We start from the raw sequence: 21,286 nt of genomic DNA on the forward strand, positions 1-21,286 counted from the left end.
AAGAAAAAATAAAGAGAAAAATAAGAAAGAACTTTTCAAAGCAGAAGTTACATTTTATCCTGAAAATGGCCCATAATCAAATTCTTTGAAGGCCACGTATATGTGGAGTGTGTTCACAAAAAACTCCTCAATTTGTTCATATACCTGGATGGGACTCTTGGGAAATTTTAACCTATGCTTTTATTCTTCCAAATAGTATATTATGAATGGAAACAGTATAAGAACCAGCAAGGTAAGCCATGTATTATTTGCTCCTTTTGGGGCAAAGTTGGATGAGTAAAGTATCCAAGTTTGGTTTAAAATACAAGAAATATTTGTTTATTCATTAAAAATGTGTGTGCCAAACACTACAACATTAATTTCTGTTTAAGAAGTGCAAGCATTCAGATGTGTAACTTTTGAAATAAAACATAATGAAAACCTATCACCTAAAGGTCATGATTAGAACATTACAGCTAAAAAGGATAACCTATTGTCATTTTTACAAAACAAAGGTAACTGTGGTTAGACACTTGGCACAGACAGTGAACAGCAGATGATGGAATCATCCCGTCATCTTCAATTCCCAAAGACTAATTTGTAAGCTAGAGAAGACAGTGGTGGCCACAAGAAGAACGATGTTTAGAAGGCCTTCGACCAGCCATTTCTTAGTTCCGGGTGATCTCTCACTGCCATTCCAGAGTCAGATCCTAACTGACAGCACCCCTGGAGCAATCATTAGCACTAACATCTCCCTTACTAATAATACTTCCCTCACTCAATCTATTCTTTGCAACAACATAGAAACACTAAAATTCCACCATTTAACTGACTTGAATCAAACATTGCTTTTATTTGCTAGGAAGGTGGTGAGGGAGGCAAAATGTAACCAAGAGCTCAAAATTTTCTAAGTCAACTTGGGTCATGCATTGCTAAATATACTATCAAGTGTTGGGGAAAAAAGAAAGACATTAAATAAGCTGTCACCGTGACCTTAACCAGAATTCAGCTAACAAAGCGTGCCAGTTCAAAAGCAGCAAATTGAACAAATGAAATTCTAATTATTGCTTTTAAGACTGAAATTACAACTCCTATATCACAGGTATTCTCAATTAATGTTAAAGCCAGTATATGCTTTTTACTAGGTTACAGCTATCCTGCTTTATTTTTCCAATTTCAAGCATACAACTTTGCCTTTTGCATAACAAAATTCATTTTTAGGGTCTCAGTCAAAAAAATCAAATCCTGGTCTAGGTAAAACTCTGGTCTAAACCAAGGTACTAATTCTCATCTTCTATTTTCATAGTATTGTAAAATAATGTTTGCAGTAAACACTCTTCTTTTTTTTCATAGTACTCTTGACATTTCTACACGTAATCTTTATGTATGTGTGTGTATGTGTACAGTCCTGTGCTGCATGAGGCCATTTAGGTCAACAGTGGACAATATATATGATGGTGGTCCCACAGATTAGTACCACATAGCCTAGGTGTGAAGTAGGCTCTGCCATCTAGGTTTGTGTAAGTACACTCTATGATGTTCACACAACGATGAAATCACCTAACAACACATTTCTAGAACGTATTCCCATCATTAAACAATGCATGGCGGTATGTGGAACAAATACGTCTTTATAACCTTATTGCACAACCTCTTCAGTATAGACAAGAATATTCTTACCTCTAGAATTTATCTTAACAAGTAAATTCAATACATCTTAACAAATATGACTTTAAAGACGTATTTAATGGAAATAATGCTAGGAAACACAAGCTACCATGGTTGTGTTAGGTTCAGTGGATCACAGTTCCACAGTAGGAGAAAATTTATACTGGACATTTTACCCAAATGTCTTATGTAGAGTTACATGTATTTATATACATATACTTCAGAACATTCAAAAGTACAGATTGATTTTTACCATAATCAGTAACAGACTTTGGGGCACGCTGCTCTGTTTCAGTATTTCTCTTCTTGTTCTTGGATTTCCAAGCATGATACACTTTAAGTCGCCGATGAAATTCTTCTCTGCAAGCTGCCAGGAGCTCAATATCTATCGATTATATAGAAAGACCCAAAAAAGAAAAAAAAATTAACATTCCTAATTTAGTTATCTAACATAATGATTCTATGGCATAAACATATATATATTTATATACATAAAGTTTTCACTTTTAAATTAATAGTACAAAATCAAAAGTAAGATAATCATTAAAAGATGAGCATGTTATGGTAATATTATCTTTTATATTGACAGAGCATTTTCTTATGCACTATTAGTATCTTATATCATTTTCTCCACACAAGACCCCTGGACTAAATAGGTTTTTTATAGATTAAGAACTTGAATCAGAGAGGTTAAGTCACTTGTCACAGGCCACAACAATAGAATCAAAAGTCACTGTGTTCAGATGCAAGCTAGATTTACATGCAACACATTTTTTGTTTGTGATATGCAGATAAAGCTCACTGGGGAGGCAAAGAACACGGTGAGGAGTTTTCTACAATTATGACAATATAGTTCCTGGTCACAGTGTCCTGAATTCAAACACTGTAGTGTAAACAAAAACACAACTCTGGATCCTCTGGGTATAGTATTTTACTCTGTTCTGTTGGAATAAAAATAGCTTTAAAAAAGGACTGCACTGCCATTTTTTACTTTACATTCATGGACCAGAATATTCTGATATATAAGTATTTAACTCTTATGAATAACATTAGAGGCGTCAGTCATTAACATACTCCAAAGCATAATTTCTCTATGTTTTTTCTCTCCGACCTAGATAATAAATTAAATTCATTTAGCCTATCTCTTAAGTGTGTTTTTCTTTTACTTTTGTGAGTAAACTAGGTCTTCATTGTAAGGTGAGAGTAACAAAGAGAATGGCTTAAACTAATTTATATGCAAAAAAAATCCCATCCCAGCCTAGGTATTTACTTTATTACCTGTCAGCTATGGAGCCCTCCTATTTCTCATTCTCTCCACACACTCACCGCAAGACGTATTGATGGTGTCACGCAGTTCTGCATATTTCCATTTACTAAGATCATGCTTCTTGGTACCAGCAGCTGCCTTGGTGGCTTGTACAGCAGGACCTCTGTAATTATTACATATTTTTGCATATTTAAACTAGAAACATGAACGAAATGTTGACTAAACAGGCAAAAAGGTGAGCATAAGTTTGAGAACTGGAAACAACTAATAGAAAAACATATGTAATAATTTTTGTATCTTTGACAGATGAGATTAAGAATGATGTAGTATAGGATGCCCAGGTAAATCAAAATTTTTTAGTGTGCCATTTGATAGCTATATTAGGTTTTCAATCAGAACTTCTGATTCCAATATTCTGGTACCACAGACTTTTCCTTGACTTCAGTTTAAATGTTCTAACTGACGGATAGATGAACAACTAAAGTTAAAAAATTCATTGATATATATTTCTCAAAATCAAAAAAGAAATCTTCAACATACTTGAAAGATCATCAGAAGCACACTAAGGGTTTGTTTATGAGCCATTAGCTGCACAGTGCAATCAGCTGCAGACTACTGGAAACTACAGATGGCCACCCCTAGCCATACCTACGGCTCAGACTCTCCTGGGCATCTGGACGTTTACAGGGTCCACAAGTGAGTGGCCAACACAACCCACCACAACAAACAGTAAGGGCAGGCTAGAAGAGCTGCTGGAGCCTGAAAGCTCCTGGGACTATCTAGCTCACTGTTAAAGAACACCTAGAAAAGTTCTATAACCAGACAAAATCACGCCTTCATATTTAGTGAGCAATAATATGACAACCAGTAAATTAAACGAAGAGGTCTTAGGTCATGAGGCAGATAACAGAGATTTCAAAAGGCACAATGCTGTATCTGGCCCATTGTAGTAGGAACATTTGAGTGGGGAAAGAGGAAAGAAATAAAAATTAAAATATATATATAAAAAATATAAAAAATAATAAATAATAAAATAGGATAAATTCAACTTTTTCATAGCAGTGCTACTCAGGGCTTAAGACCTGTTTCTATACACATAATTTGAAATAATTATTCAGAAAATATGGGAACAATTTATTTTCTGTAATAATGAACATTATTTTTTCGGTGAAAGGTTACACCTGCCACATAGCAGACACCCAGAATAAGCTGCAAGTGGACTTTTAAGCTCAATGTAACAAAGGAAGAATTTAAACACATCACATCTCAAGACATGAAAAGAAAACAGTGCACATCTTAGAAGAACTAAATACAAAAGAACTAAAACATGGCTTCTCAAGTATCATACAAGGAATTTTGCCTTATCATCCACTACTTGGGAAATATTTCCAAGAGGGGCAATCAAGGTATAATACCCGAAAATGAGCTCTTATTTTCTCATTGTTTTATATTCTGAAGGGTAAAAGCAATCTCAGCAAACAGTCAAGACACAAACACTTAATGAGACTGACGTTACTGACAAATGATGTGTGAAAACACGCATCCTTCTTCCTGAAACAAGAGAAGTTATTCCTTCAACATTAAGTGGAACAACGAAATAAACAAGGTCCTTCTGCCTCTGTAAAGGCCTGTCTATGCTTTCATTTTAAAGAATAAAAGACACTACCCTACAACTTAAAAACTGTGAGACAGGATGGCTGTCAATCACAAATGAGCCTGGCTAAAGAATAACGTGTGGCCATTTGGTCCTTCCTGCGTTTTTATGGCTAAAATCTTTTGCAGGTTTGTTGCAGAATCTATACTTTTCATAAGCTGTGTGAGTGGCAATTTTCCATGTAGCTTTTTCTCCTTAACTGCTTTGCTCAGAAAGAGCCAGCTGTGTGTCAGCAAGGTCTCATCTATTGCCCTTAACAATATATTATGCTTTAGCATTTATTCAAATATTCCTTTTTTCTTTTCTACATCCCTAAACTACCATTCAATAAACCAAAGAAAAAAGGTCTTTTTTCCTAGCTCTTCTAAGAGTCTTTTCTAGGAGAGTAGCTGAAAATTCTTATGGGTTTTCTGTTGTTTCCTTTTCTTTTTGAAAGACAAAGTGAATTGACATACAGTTTCACAGATTGTCAGAATATACATGAAGTGTCAACATACATAAGGTGCGTTTTGATACTTTTACAAAATAACACCACTGAATTCAAATTATTATTGCTTAAAATATGGTTTTAATATCACTAACTTTTCATTCATATTACCTTAAACAAAAATACACCTGCTAAAAAACATATTCAGCGTCCTAAGTAGTACACAAATGAAATGCATTTAAATGCTTTTTCCCTCCATCTCTGGAATTATTAAAATGGTAAAATAAAGGTGTGATGTACTGATTATTTAGACTTGTTATAAAGACAATCACGTAAACAATACAGTAAGGCAGTAGCAAATATGACTTTTGATTTTAAAAAATACATTAATTTTAACACTTTCAATTAACTCTGTAACTTCAAAATTGACAGATAAAATACTACTGATGCATATTCACTTATGAAGGTAATGGACCAGATCCTGCTGAAAGTTATATTCTCTGGTGGCTCAATCTTTACATCAGTGGTTTCTATATGGTGCTATGGTGTGAGGAGCTTGGGAGCCACACTCTTCCTCTACCTCCCCTTCCACCAGATACAGTGGCTCCACCAGGAGGCAACATCACTCCCAGGAGGAGTTTTAAAATATTATTTTGTCACAATGAGAGGCAAGGCTCCCCTACTGAGACCGAGTTGGTGGAGGCCAGTGATAAGAAGGGCAGTACTACCAACAAGGAAAAGTCACATCAAAAATGCCAACGGTATCCCCATGCAGAAACACCAATTTAGAGGAACACTGTTTTTCATCTTTTTCTATGTTAGAGTGGCGTGAGGGCTAAGTGACATTTCCTATACAGAAAATTTACATGCAAAGAGTAGGCTATTCCCATAACAGGTTCTGGTCCAAATAATGAAAAGTAATTTAAAAATATGATTTTGAGGTGACATTTCCCAAAATTACACCACACTAACCTACTCAAAAATTCTGAAATTTCTTTCGCCATTTGTTCCCTACAAGAAAAACGATAACACAACATAGTTATATAAAAGACAACTATATAAATTACTTAAAAGATCTGAAAGTATAATTAAAAACTTCTATTTTCAATAATATTATTGATTTATTAATCATTCACTATCTTTATAAAAGTCTATGATACACTTTTCAACATACATAGCCATAAAATACATCAAAATTTTTGTTTAAATCCAGTTCAAGTTATTTGAAACCATCTCCATTTTTGCAGCAGAAAATTTAGATAAAATCTCATCAGAGCCATGCTTCTGTGGTATTTTTTCATGTATAGAACATAATCAGCATGTTTTAAATACATAAAGGAAACTTGGCAGGATATAGACCTATACAAAGATTTTTGCACTGGGGTTGCTTAGTAAATATTAATTAGATAAGGCATAATGGTGGTAAACCAAGCTCATCTATTTTACAGCGTCAGAGTTTGAATAAGAGTCTGATGTATTCGAAGCTCTAAAAGTCTAAATCAGAGCATGCTTTAAAAAAAAGAATTGAAATACACCAAGTACTTGTTAAATTAAAGATCAGAAGTGTTGTGACCTTCCAAGGGTAAACATCTCCCAAAAGCAAAAACTTAGATTTCTTTTATTACCCAGGAGAGTGTAACTTTTCTCAATATTTGTTTAATTCTGTGAAATGGGATGGACATTTCATCGTATTCATCAACACTTCGTTAATTTCATTATTTTATTTTCCTGTCCTTTGCTCTCTTCCTTCATAATTAATCATTTTCTCACTCATTCTATTCATCAGACTCTGGTAACCTCAAAATCTTACAAATCAGTAAAAATCATAGGAAGAGAAGATGGGTATATTTGCTTCAGGGCACAGTTTCCTGGATGCTTGCCAAGAGCTGGGGCCCTGATGATGAAGGAGCAGAGGACTCCTGCATTTCTCTCCTGATGAACACGGGCTGAGATTCCATACTGACAGAGTCCCGCCCGGCAAGACAGTCAGAGAAAAAGTCATCTTTCAAAACTGATGATCAAGGACAATAAACACAAAGTAAAAACCACAAATATAATCTAATAAAAATTATCTTTTGAGCAATACATTTATCAATCTCTCTTTAGGCTAGTCAGAATTTTCCAACTTTCAAACTCAGCATGATTTTGATAAATATTTTTAATTGTATTATCACTCTACCTCAAACTTCTATTACCATCTCTTTCTCCTAAAGCTTCCTCCATTTCTTCTCCCCACAGTAGGCTTCAAGGGAATTCATGGCCTTTCAAAGCTCTTTACTACGTGGTCTGTTGATCATATAGACATTTCTCTGTATGCCCCGCCACTATCCTGGCCGTCAATCCCTACTGACTCAGTACCCCACCTGACCCCATGTTACTGCTCCAGGACCTACACCAAACATACTGAATAGAAATAGTGCCTGCATCCAGGTACTTTTTTCCCTCTAATTTTCCCAAACTATATGCAAATTCTCACAATTTCACCTTAGACATAGGTGGAAGGGCTTATTTAAATTCAAGCTCAAATGGTAACCATAAGGCAGCTGTTCTAATGGAGGGCAATAGCTCCCGGTCAGAGACATTTTCAGATTTTTTGGTGCATTGTGGTGACACCGATGTTGTAAGAGTGCATTGCTGGCACTTGACGAGGTGAGGGGTCAGGGGTGCAGACATCCTGCACAAGGAAGAACTTCCCCCAGGCCCCACGTGACTTTAACATGTCCACCAGACACACAGAGGTGAGATGCACATATACAGAGATGTTTTACATGTAACTTTGTGTACATGTAAAACAACTTTTTTTATGCACGGTTTCCATGTTCACAGAATTTTTCTAGGAATACCAACTACTGTATATTTGAGAGGAGACTGTACTTAGCTCCGTTGAGAACTTTACAAGATACTGTTCACAATTGCATATTTAACTGACTGATATAACATGCTTATACCAATTTGCATTTGTAGCTGTCGCATTCAACGGTGATTCTACGTATAAGTAAAACATCTGAGTACTTGATTATATTTTCCTATAGTTGTGAGCAAGCACTTTCATATTAAAATAAATAGTATTTTATTATAAATTATTGTCCTTTTATTTCTTTTACATGTATTGTTTGGAGGGAATTATTTATGTAGGTTGCATCATTTATAAAACGTTTGTTATTGGTACTAGAGTTGGACAGAGTTGAGAACCATTACTATAAAGGTTATAGTTTGGGTCCTAAAAGCTGCTAAAATCCAGATTTTATATATATTCCAAAATTGAATATATATAAAGTATACATATTGGTACTCGATACATATACTTTATATGTATACTATATATATATATGTATACTATATATATAAAATAATTGTATATATACATACAAATATATTTTATATGTATACCCAAATGTTACTTAGATTATTTCTCTGTGGAGAGGTTTTCATAATAAAAAGATACAGTAGCTCCAAAATTAGCATTACATCTATAACCTCAGATTATGAGCTATTTTAGCTATTAGTAGAATGAACTATCATATATACTGAAAACTAAGCTATCTGCTATGACTCAAATACTTTAAATATCTTATTTATACATCTGCTTCTATAAAGACATAAGTAAGAGATAATTAAAACTACATAAAACAAAATCAGAGTTAAAGTTGAAACAAAGTTAGAAAACACAAAGAAGAAAACCAAATCAAACCACTGTGATCAAGTGCCAAAGAGGAGCACTAAACATTTTTCCCAGGCAAAAAAAAAAAAGAAAGAAAAAAGAATGAGTTATCTCATTCTTTCTAATAAAAGGAAATAATGTAAAGTTTGCTTCAATGAGGAAACTACTTCTCCCAAAAGTATCCACAAGCTATGTTTAAAAAGGTCACATAACGAAATCAAGTTCTAAAATGGGAAATGACATACGGTGTCATTTTGGGTCTTGCTCCATCAATGCTGTGAAAAGAATATATTCTAGTTAATATCATAACCAATTCTGAATTGTGAAAATCTGGATTGTGCCAAATCTGTGTTTCAATGATTTTATTCATTGATTTAAAAAACTCCATTATCTTTATTTAATCTATGTATAAGATCACTCAGAATTTTAATGTTTTTAAATCTTTATTAAAAATAATTAGAAAAGAATAAATTAAAGGCATTCAATGAAAGTTAAAGAGCAAATATATTACATCTAGATTAGAAAATTCATATATTGTGAGATTTGCTGGTTTTTAATAGAATTTGGACATTATTTTATAATTTTAGGTAATGTGAAATCACCACTTTGCATCAAGGATCATATGTGTAATTGATTGAGATCATATTTTAAAATATACTACATATGTAGAAAAACAATTCTTACTTAGAAGTTACTGGATGGGAATCCAAGCTGGAAAAGTGACTTGAAATTGTTTATTGCAGCAGAATCCATCTACACATATTTTTAATGCATCACAGAACCCAAAAACAACATTTTCATGCTTATATATTAAGAACAGGGTTACTTAGAGAGTTCTTACTCATAAATTTGTTAGCAAGAATTCAGCGCTAACAAAGGTAAAATAAACATTCAAAAACATTTAGTTACAGCCCATGGAGTAAGATAAAATTATCAAACATGGAAAATCTATATAGAACATCATCCACAGTGAAGTGCTAATGCTTATAGTACAGAGTGTAAAATAACCAGGAGGTTCAGAAGGGAAGGAGCTCTCAAGGACCTGAGGGTCCCGGAAGACAGCTGACAGACAGGACTTAAAGGGGCATTCCAGAGAAGGGGACATCACCCTAGGGATGTCCCACAGAAGAACTAAAACCAACTCTCTGCCTTTCAAGTCATAAGTGCTTGAATATCTCCTAATTACTCAGTAGTGGTCCTATTACCTACTTAATTCTGTTTAACTTAAAATCACAGGTAACTTGTCATTTATGTTGAAAGTCCTAAAATGGTCCACTCACCTTGGAAGTGCACATTTCTAAGGACAGGAAAGAGTCCATATATGAGCCAGTATCTTACACATATTATACAGAATGACATTGGATATAGCTTGGTATTTCCAATGCTTAAACATAAACCTTGGCCATGAATACCAATAATGACTCCATTAATGAGTCACTTAGAAATGAACTTCAGCCATAATCAAGCCAGCTCTGTCCACTACAGTACTTCTTCACATACATCAGGGACAGCAGCTCTAAGAGCCTGTTCGCTCAGGAGCCTGGCCCAGCCACTAGTCGGCCATGCATAAAGGCTCCCAGTCGTCCCAACGTAATGCAGGCGGAAGGGACGGACAGCTGCAGCTGAGCTGAGTCTGCAGTTACAAAAGCCACAGCCAGGCGAAAATATTCTAATTATAGTGAAAAGTCAACAAAAGGCCCAAATATAGGATTCAAAGCCAAGAGCTTAACAATTATTATAATACTTTGTGTTTGATAGGCCTATTTCATTTATTTTAATATAATATACTTTCATATATGATTCAGACCCCAGACCTCCCCAACATAATTACTTACATGAAAAAGTGTGAAGGCAACTTAACACACTCTTTTCCTTCCCTATCTTTGTTTTCAGCTAAATAAAATCTAATCACTGCCTTGCAATTTGAACTCACTCTTTTCCTTTCACAAGGAAATAGCAACATCTAGTGGTTGTGTTTTAATTATATTTTGTCACAAACAGTGCTCTGACATTCTGAAAAGCATGGTTATGTATATCTATATGCCTCTCAATACACATACCACATATTTACCTACAAAAAAGGAACCCCACAGACTAGTTTTGCTTTCTTTTTAAAAATAATCAAAATAACAAATGTTTGCATTCTCAATTTTTTTTTTTTTTTTTCCAAGGAAGATCAGCCCTGAGCTAACAGCCGATGCCAATCTTCCTCTTTTTTGATGAGGAAGATTGGCCCTGGGCTAACATCCATGCCCATCTTCCACTACTTTATATGGGACGCCGCCACAGCATGGCTTGAAAAGCAGTGCATCGGTGCACGCCGGAATCCAAACCTGCGAACCCCAGGCTGCTGAAGTGGAGCACGCACTTAACCGCTGCGCCACTGGGCCGGCCCCTAAATTGCTAAAAAATGAATCTGTTATATTAAAACCTTCCTGAACTTTTAATGAGAACTTCCATATTCCTCCACACTCCAATAAAATAAAGTATTTAGAGACAATCCAGAAACCCGAGGAGCCAAAATATTTCAATGTGATTAACTTTCTTTCTTGGAAAGAGAAAATCTATTTATTTTAAAACACAGGGTGCTCGGGGTGGGGAGTGATGTGTAAAATTTCTCCTCATTCCAAGTGTTAAGGGTACGATATACTGAAAAAAAAAACTGCATTAGGAAAATAATAAATCCCAACCTCAAATATATTAAACTGGATTATAATATATTCACTGATTTCTACGCTGGTATTTAATGGCAGGTATTTAGAAATTAGATGTCTACCTTTTATACAATACTCTAGACAATTTCAGAGTAAAACTTGAGATGTTTTCTTAACAAAGTACTCATGAACTGAAATATCAGTTTTATTTTTCAAAAGTTGAACAATTTGATGAAATCAAATGTTTCATTCACTTGGGTATAAAAGTGGATACAAATAATTTTAAAATGATTTTAGTTAAAATGTGTCAGGATCAGGGCCAGCCCCATGGCTTAGCGGTTAAGTGTGCGCGCTCCGCTGCTGGCGGCCCAGGTTTGGATCCCGGGTGCGCACCGATACACCGCTTCTCCAGCCATGCTGAGGCCGCGTCCCACATACAGCAACTAGAAGGACGTGCAGCTATGACATACAACTATCTACTGGGGCTTTGGGGGAATAAAAAATAAATAAAAAATTCAAAAAAAAAATGTATAAGGACCTAAGGAACATGACTTCCTCCCATTCCCTTCACACTGAATGAGGAGTAGAAGAGGAAAGACAGTGGAGACAGTGCCTCGCCCCGCCCTATCCCGAGCCCAGTACCTCCGGAGCGCAAGGTCAGCCTGGGCCTCGTCGCTGATGAGCTCCGCTTCACTCCGGGCGATCCGCAGGGCCAGCTCCCGGTCGCGGCGCTCCTGCTCCAGGACCGCCTGCTGCTGGGACTCCTCCTCGCGCTGTCGGGCCAGCTGCGCCTCCACTTCAGCCTGCCACAGACAGAAGGCCGCTTCAACAAGGTCTCCCCAGTTGTTCACTTGATTGTTTCCATTACTACTTAAAATTGTCCCACACAAGCTCTTTACTAAGGAATATATATTGTTTAAGCAGAAATCTCTTCAGTCTCTCCTCTCTTCTGTATTCTGATTAATGCTTCCTCTCTTTCCCAATCCAAGAGAAGCAGAGGAACCACAGTTCCACCATTCTATCACTACAGTATGAGCAGCCCACACATCACCAGAGCATCCCAGGTATCACGTTAACACCAACACCCAGACAGCAGATGCCAGGAACTGAAAGTGCTGGCTGTGCTCAGGATAAATTACGAAAGCCAAGACAAACTGAAACTCAAATTCATGATCAACTATTCTCAGACATGGACTTTTTAAAAAATGGGGGTGGGGAGAGTATCTTAATCCTAACCTACTAATACTAATATCTACAAGGGTATAAAATAGTATTTTAAAACACTATAATGTTTTAAGTGAATGTTCATCTGACTTTTCCATAGGTCTAATAATAACAATAACAACAAACTAACACTTATTGAACTGGGCCCTGTTCTAAATGCTTTAACAGGCGTTAACTCGTTTAATGCTCACAGCTATTACTTATCCCCATTCCACAGAGAGAAAACTGCAGCCACAGTCATTCAGAGTGACCTGTGCAAGGTCACGATTTCTGTCTGTGACAGAGCTTGGACTTGAACTCATTTCCCCAGATCCAAAGTCCCTTTCCCATACTCGCTTCAGACACTGCCTTTTATCTCTGGAATAAACCACTGACAGCTTATCGAGAAATCAAGATCTTGTTCTCATTTCTTTTGTTTTGTAATTTTGTAGATTCTATTTTCATAGAAATTCAGTTTGTCTAATAAGTACATACATGAATCCGTTTTTCATCATCTTCCCTTTTCTTTCGCTCTTCTTCTTCTTGTTTTCTCTTGGCTTCCATCTCAAGTTTCCTAACAAAATAATAGAAAACTCTTCAAAAATTTAATAGAAAATAATGAATCTTTCAGAAGACAATTTAATTATTCATAAAGAAAGGTTACAGAATGGGAACTCAAATTAACCTCCTGGCCATATACATTATCAACTTATTTTGAAAAAAATAAAATCTAACTCTACCAACAGTAATTCTTCTACAACAAAACAAATACGATTATATTCTATAACCTTTAACATCTCTAGATTAACTTGGTTATAAAATTTAATAGACTAACTTGGTTATAGTTGTAAGGTCCTGGCTACATGTGCTTCCCACTACCCCTCCAATAAACAACTCTTATCTTCCTTCTGTCTACCCTATTACGGCAATCTTCCAAAATGCTATCAGTTTTAAAACTGCAGAAAACTAGAAGTGCCTTTTTTCCAGCTTATAAAATAACATGCAAGTCATAGCTTTAAAAAGAAATTAAGAAATCCTCAGGTGTAAGAGTCTAACCAAAATTCAGATTATAGTTAAAATCATTTCATCTTATTACAAAATGAGCTTATTTTCTCCATTTTCAAGTTTACTCTAAAATTAGTATTTTAAAATAAGAATATGACTTTAAAAAAAAGAATAGTCATTAACCACCATCAGTACCAAGAAGTCACTACTCTGTTAGCTTCTAATTCAAAACAACATAAACGCCTCACATCCGCCTTTCCTCCTCTTCCTTTCTTCGACGTCGTTCATCTTCTTCACGTCTTTTCCTTTCTTTTTCCATTTCTTCTTGAATACGCCTCAGCCTTTCTGCTTCTTCTTCTTGCTGTTTTTTTTTCTGTAATGCACTGAGGAGTTCCTCTGAGCTTTTAACCAGTGCATCATATTCTTTCTGTATTTGTTCCCTTGTCATCATAGTGGACTTAAAAAACAAAAGGATAAACATGTACTTAAAAAGTTAACTTTTGTTGCCCAACAATGTGAGTATACCGAACACTACTGAACTGTACATTTAAAAACGGTTGAGATGGTAAATTTAATGTTATGTGCTTTTACCACAATAAAAAAATACTAATATTGGGCCGGCCCGTGGCTTAGCGGTTAAGTGCGTGCGCTCTGCTACTGGCGGCCCGGGTTCGGATCCCAGGTGCGCACCGACGCACCGCTTCTCCGGCCATGCTGAGGCCGCGTCCCACATACAGCAACTAGAAGGATGTGCAACTATGACGTACAACTATCTACTGGGGCTTTGGGGGCGGGGGGGAGGAGGAGGATTGGCAATAGATGTTAGCTCACGGCCGGTCTTCCTCAGCAAAAAGAGGAGGATGAGCACGGATGTTAGCTCAGGGCTGATCTTCCTCACAAAAATAAATAAATAAGTAAATAAATAAATAGAAACTAATATGCACATATACAGCAACGACTGGAAAGCACGCAAGCAATAAGCCCCTTATCTTTGTTATATTGTTTGCACATTAAATAAAATTCAAAAAATTTTAAAAGTTATCTCTGCACGCAGATATTTGAGTCTATGTCCTATCAATCAAGTAATCAAACATCCAAGGGTGTGGGCAAAGTTACATATTGTAGTTAAAAATTATTTTTTAAGGAATGCTTTTGCCAGAGTTTACTACTCTTTAACAATAATGTGAAATAGTACAAAAGGAATATTTAAGAAATTATTAAATACATCTAAAATTGTTGGATTATTTTCCTGAGTCTTCAAAAAACACAGCTGGGTTGATGTTAACTGATAATACCACATAAACAGAGATGGCTCTTGACAGATTTACAAAATCAGCTAAGTTTATCCAAAACACTCTCATTCTTGATCTTCTTTCTCCATTCTAGCACCAAGATTTAACACTGTCTACAAAAAATATCTGCACAAAATATGATAAAAGGCTCACTTGAAGGTATTATATCTCACATAATTACACTGACTTATGAAACCAGATGAGAAAAACATTAAGATTCTAAATTTTAACAGAAAGGGTATGAATAGATAGATAAAATGTAACTAACAAACAAGCATATAGAAAAAAATTTCAATTCCAGTGGTAATCAAATAAATGAAAAATCAAGACAAAAAAAAAAGAGGCTCTATTTCTTTTCCTACAAAATTTGGGGGAAATTAATTGCTATTTTCGTAACAGTTAAGTAATTTATGATAAAGCTATATGAAGACAATGCAAAAACAATGCAATAAAAGGGACAAGGCATACAATATAATGGGGATACAAAATTACATGTACACTGTAAGCACCATGCCAAAAAAACATGCATATAAAGTAAGACTTGAAGGGGAATATGCAATAGTATAGTAGTTGAACGTGTCAGTGTGGGAGGTTAAGGGTTTTTGGTGGTTTTCTCCAAATTTTCAATAATACCACTTTCATAATTTAAAAATTGGTTTCTGAAAGTAGAAAAAAGGAAACAAATTAAAATAACTTGCATTAATCCCCTCTCAGTAGTGATTATGCAAAACCTTACTAATAGAGTATAGTCTTTTAGTCAATATTTTTGGGGGGGGATCTTCTCTTCCTAGTAACAGATGAAATTGAATAAAAATTGTCTTTTTTACTTTTTTGCTATTAAAATTTCCAAACAGAGAGAGAATAATATAAGGAGCATCACTTGCCATCACTGAAACTCAACATTTGTAACATTTTAAATAAGGACAGGGGGCCAGCCCAGAGGCACAGTGGTTAAGTCCACGCTCCACCTTGGCGGCCCGGGATTCGCAGGTTTGGACCCCGAGCGCAGACCTATGCACCACTCCTCAAGCCGTGCTGTGGTGGCATCCCGTCCCACATATAAAGTAGAGGAAGATGGGCAAGGATGTTAGCCCAGGGCCAATCTTCCTCAGCAAAAAGAGGAGGATTGGCTTAGGATGTTAGCTCACCAAAAAAAAAAAAAAAAAAGACATTTTTCTATGCAATTTCAATACCAATAACAAAAGATATTAAATTATAAAACATGTCCAAGTCCTTAGGGTTAAAATTACATACCTTAATTTTGGCCATTAAAGCATCAATAGAAATTTCAAGGTCCTTGATCTGTTTATTCATTTCTGGTTTTCCATCTTTCAGTGCACTTACTACTTCGTTAAATTTATCAAGTCGTTTTTTCAGTGTGCCCACCTTAACCAGGCCATCAATGCTGTAAAAATAATGCTCCATCAGAACTTAATTTCACCATTTAATGCTATAGATTTTTCATTTTAATAAAATGCTAAACATATTATGTTTAGCTAAAATATATGCTAAAAGGATATTTCACTTCTGTTTTCATATTATTCAGTATTCTCTTTTTAGATCTCTTGTTGAAGGTAACAAATAATCAAATATGAGTGATAACAACATTAATGTCAATAGGATTTAAGACTTCTATATTTACACTGAAAATTCAAAGTAAAGAAGAACTTAAAAGATGTCATCTACAAGGACGGGCAGCATATAATTCCACCAAGAGGACATAACACTTATAAATACATATGTACCTAACACACATAAAGTGTGTGTGTAAACACACACTTTATAAATATATAAATATAAATATAAAACAACTATTAACAGACCTAAAGTGAGAAATCGACAGCAACACAATAATAGTAGGGGACCTCAACACCCCACTTATTTCAATGGATAGATCATCCAGACAGAAAGTCAACAAGGAAACAGTGGCCTTAAATGAAACACTGGGCGAGATGGACTTAACAAATATACATAGAACATTCCATCCAAAAACAGCAGAATACACATTCTTCTCAAGTGCACGTGGAACATTCTCAAAGATAGACCATATGCTGGGAAACAAGGCAAGCCTCAATAAATTTAAGAAGACTGAAATCATATCAAGCATCTTTTCCAATCACAATGCTATGAAACTAGAAATAAACAAGAAAAAAGCTGGGAAAGTCACGAAAAAGGAGACTAAACAACAAACTACTGAATAACCACTGGATCAATGAAGAAATCAAAGGAGAAATCAAAAAATACCTGGAGACAAATGAAAATGAAAACACAACATACCGACTCTTATGGGATGCAGCAAAAGCGGTGCTAAGAGGGAAATTTATAGCAATACAGGTCCACTTCAACAAAGAAAAATCTCAAATAAGTAATCTTAAACTACACCTAACAGAACTAGAAAAAGAAGAACAAACAAAGCCTCAAGTCAGCAGAAGAAGGGAAACAATAAAAATTAGAGCAGAAATAAATGAAATAGAGACTAAAAAAAACAATAGAAAGGATCAATGAAACTAAGAGCTGGTTCTCTGAGAAGATAAACAAAACTGACAAACTCTTAGCCAGATTAAGAAAAAAAGACAGAAGCCTCAAATGCATAAAATTAAAAATGAAAGGGGAGAAATTACAACAGGCACCACAGAAATACAAAGGATTATAAGAAAATACTATGAAAAATTATATGCCAACACATTGGATAACCTAGAAGAAATGGATAAATTCTTAGACTCATACAACCTCCCAACACTGAATCAAGAAGAAATAGAGAATCTGTACAGACTAATCACAAGTAAAGAGATTGAAACAGTAATCAAAAACTTCCCAAAAAACAAAAGTCCAGGACCAGATGGCTTCTCTGGAGATTTCAACCAAACATTCAAAGCAGATTTAATTCCTGTCCTTCTCAAACTATTCCAAAAAACTGAAGAAGGCAGAACACTTCCTAACTCATTCTATGAGGCCAACATTACCCTGATACCAAAACCAGACAAGGATAACACACACACACAAAATTACAGGCCAATATCACTGATGAACATAGATGCAAAAATCCTCAACAAAATATTGGCAAACTGAATACAGCAGTACAGTTAAAGGATCATACACCATGATCAAGAGGGATTTATACCAGGGATGCAGGGATGGTTCAACATCCACAAATTAATCAATGTGATACACCACATCAACAAAATGAATGATAAAAATCACAGGATCATCTCAATAGATGCAGAGAGAGCATTTGACAAGATCCAACACCCATTTATGATAATAACTTTCAACAAAATGGGTATAGAAGGAAAGTACCTCAACATAACAGAGGTCATATATGACAAACCCACAGCCAACATCATACCTAACAGTGAAAAACCGAAAGCCATCCCTCTGAGAACAGGGACAAGACAAGGGTGCCCACTCTCACCATTCCTTTTCAACACAGTACTAGAGGTTTTGGCCAGAGCAATTAGGCAAGAAAAAGAAATAAAAGGGATCCAAATTGGAAAGGAAGAAGTGAAACTCTTGCTGTGTGCGGATGACATGATTCTACACATAGAAAATTCTAAAGAATCCACCAGAAAACTAATAGAAATAATCAACAACTACAGCAAAGTTGCAGGGTACAAAATAAACTTATAAAAATCAGTTGCATTTCTATACACTAATAACGAACTAACAGAAAGAGAACTCAAGAATACAATCCCATTTACAATTGCAACAAAAAGAATAAAATATCTAGGAATAAATTTAACCAAGGAGGTGAAAGATCTATACACTGAAAACTATAACACATTATTGAAAGAAATCAAAGATGACATAAAGAAATGGAAAGATATTCCATGCTCATGGATTGGAAGAATAAACATGGTTAAAATGTCCATATTACCTAAACCAATCTACAGATTCAATGCAATCTCAATCAAAATCCCAACGACATTCTTCACGGAAACAGAACAAAGAATCCTAAAATTTATATGGAACAAGAAAAAAACCCCAAACAGCTAAAGCAATCCTGAGAAAAAAGAACAAAGCTGGAGGTATTACAATCTCTCACTTCAAAATATACTACAAAGCTATAGTAATCAAAACAGCATGGTAAAACAGACACACAGATCAATGGAACAGAATGGAAAGCCCAGAAATAAAACCACACATCTATGGACAGCTAATCTTTGACAAAGGAGCCAAGAACATACAGTGGAGAAAGGAAAGTCTCTTCAATAAATGGTGCTGGGAAAACCGGACTGCCACGTGCAAAAGAATGAAAGTAAACCGTTATGTTACACCATACACAAAAATTAACTCAAAATGGATTAAAGACTTGAATGTGAGACCTGAAACCATAAAACTCCTAGAAGAAAATATATGTAGTACAGTCTTTGACATCAGTCTTAGCAACATCTTTTTGAATACCATGTCTCCTCAGTTAAGGGAAACAAAACAAAAAATAAACAAATGGGACTACATCAGACTAAAAAGCTTCTGCAAGGCAAAGGAAACCATGAACAAAAGAAAAAGACAACCCACTAACTGAGAGAAAATATTTGCAAATCACATATCCGACAAGGGGTTAATTTCCAAAATATATAAAGAACTCATACAACAACAAAAAAACAAATAACCCGATGAAAAAATGGGCAGAGGATATGAACAGACATTTTTCCAAAGAAGATATACAGATGGCCAACAGGCACATGAAAAGATGTTCAACATCACTAATTATTAGGAAAATGCAAATCAAAACTATAATGAGATATCACCTTACACCTGTCAGAATGGCTATAATCACCACGACAAAAAATAACAAATGTTGGAGAGGATGTGGAAAAAAGGGAGCCCTTATACTCTGCTGGTGGGAGTGCCATCTGGTGCAGCCACTATGGAAAACAGTATGGAGACTTCACAAAAAATTGAAAATAGAAATACCGTATGATCCAGCTATCCCAATGCTGGGTATTTATCCAAAGAATATGAAATCAACAATTAAAGAGATTTATGCACCCCTATGTTCATTGCAGCATTATTCACAATAGCCCAGATGTGGAAGCAACCCAAGGCCCATCAACTGATGAATGGATAAAGAACATGTGGTATATATACAATGGAATAGTATTCAGCCATTAAAAAGGACAAATTCGAGCTATTTGCAACAACATGGATGGACCTTGAGGGTATTATGTTAAGCGAAATAAGCCAGACAGAGAAAGACAAATACCATATGATTTCATTCATATGTGGAAGATAAGCAAATACATGGACAAAGAGAACAGATTAGTGGTTACCAGAGGTGAACGGGGGGGTGCGAAAGGGGTAAAGGGCACATATGCATGGTGATGGATGAAAATTAGACTATTGAGCACGATGCAGTCTATACAGAAACTGATATATAATAATGTACATCTGAAATCCACAATGTTATAAACCAATATGACCTCAATAAAATAAATGGAAAACAAAGACATCTAATTTCTTTGAAAGGATGTTAAGGATTAACAATTACTTAGACCTCCCAGTTTAAAGAGTCTAAATTAATAATAAAAGACTGAAACAAGAAATAAAGACTAAATTTACAGTGAGACAATATAATCCCTACAGATAATCGTGAAAATATTATTGAGATGTTTTTAAAAACAATGTTAATTTGACACTTATCAAGAAACTCAAGTCATGAAAATAATCAGAACAAAAGAGCTTATTTCAACTTTTTATTGCATTTACATTTTTGTAAGCTACTTCAATTTCTTTTTTAGAATGAGGCAAGCAATTAATTAATTTCAAATAAATATTACAAATAACAGACTAATATATCTTTTTACAAAAGAAAAGAGAAAACTCTGTGAATATGCAAAGTGCTCTTCATTATGACTGCAAAACCATTGCATAATAAGGGCAATAGGCTTTGTAGGATTCTTTAGGCACTATTCATCTTACCGAGGTTTGTGTCTCCTTTTGCAAAGCCACATTCGAATAGTTTTTTGGATTTTAATGCAGGCTGCAGCTCGATATTTTATTTTGTTTTTCACTATGTGTAAGAGGAGAATAACAGAAAATTATTCGGTTAAATCAGACATATAATATTTTTAAAAACCATTCATTTCCACAAAGCAATTTTCAAGAAACACGAAATCTTGATGAACATATTATACCAGACATCAAAATCACTAAGTTTAACATTTCTTTAATTCCTTACACTTCTTAAAATAAAAAGTAGATTACGTATATGGCTAGGTTTACATTTTAAATGTATTATTTCCTTTTTATGCTACACTACTGCTTCCCAAACTGCCCTAGGCAATACTGGTCTATGAAATGTTAACAGGTGTGTCTTGAAAAGAAGATCCACCTGTCAAATGAATTTAGGAAATGCTATATGCTGTACCTCCTCTAGGAGATTCACAATGAACATACTGAGGAAGGCCTCTGAGAATCCTACAGTAAAGGAACCTATTTAACTTCAGTTATCCAGAATGTCCTAGACTGATCCAACC

The 21,286-nt window shown here is 35.2% G+C and overlaps 1 protein-coding gene across 4 annotated transcripts in view; it reads right to left on the reverse strand.

Annotated features, from left to right (window-relative positions):
• The window catches only part of MYO6 (myosin VI), a 150,998-nt gene that overhangs the window by 6,198 nt on the left and 123,514 nt on the right, over positions 1-21,286 (reverse strand). For 2 of the 4 annotated variants that reach the window (XM_058566750.1, XM_058566752.1), the window contains exons 24-31: positions 20,730-20,820; positions 16,065-16,215; positions 13,767-13,975; positions 13,009-13,087; positions 11,953-12,113; positions 5,968-6,006; positions 2,974-3,077; positions 1,901-2,032 (exon numbers count right to left, since the gene is read on the reverse strand). In XM_058566750.1, the coding sequence (XP_058422733.1) occupies positions 1,901-2,032; positions 2,974-3,077; positions 5,968-6,006; positions 11,953-12,113; positions 13,009-13,087; positions 13,767-13,975; positions 16,065-16,215; positions 20,730-20,820 (966 nt within the window). The remainder of the gene's footprint in view (positions 1-1,900; positions 2,033-2,973; positions 3,078-5,967; positions 6,007-11,952; positions 12,114-13,008; positions 13,088-13,766; positions 13,976-16,064; positions 16,216-20,729; positions 20,821-21,286) is intronic. The other 2 variants (XM_058566753.1, XM_058566754.1) reach the window with 1 other exon arrangement.

The sequence above is a fragment of the Diceros bicornis genome, chromosome 23, assembly GCF_020826845.1.
Source record: "Diceros bicornis minor isolate mBicDic1 chromosome 23, mDicBic1.mat.cur, whole genome shotgun sequence".
Lineage (NCBI taxonomy): Eukaryota > Metazoa > Chordata > Mammalia > Perissodactyla > Rhinocerotidae > Diceros > Diceros bicornis.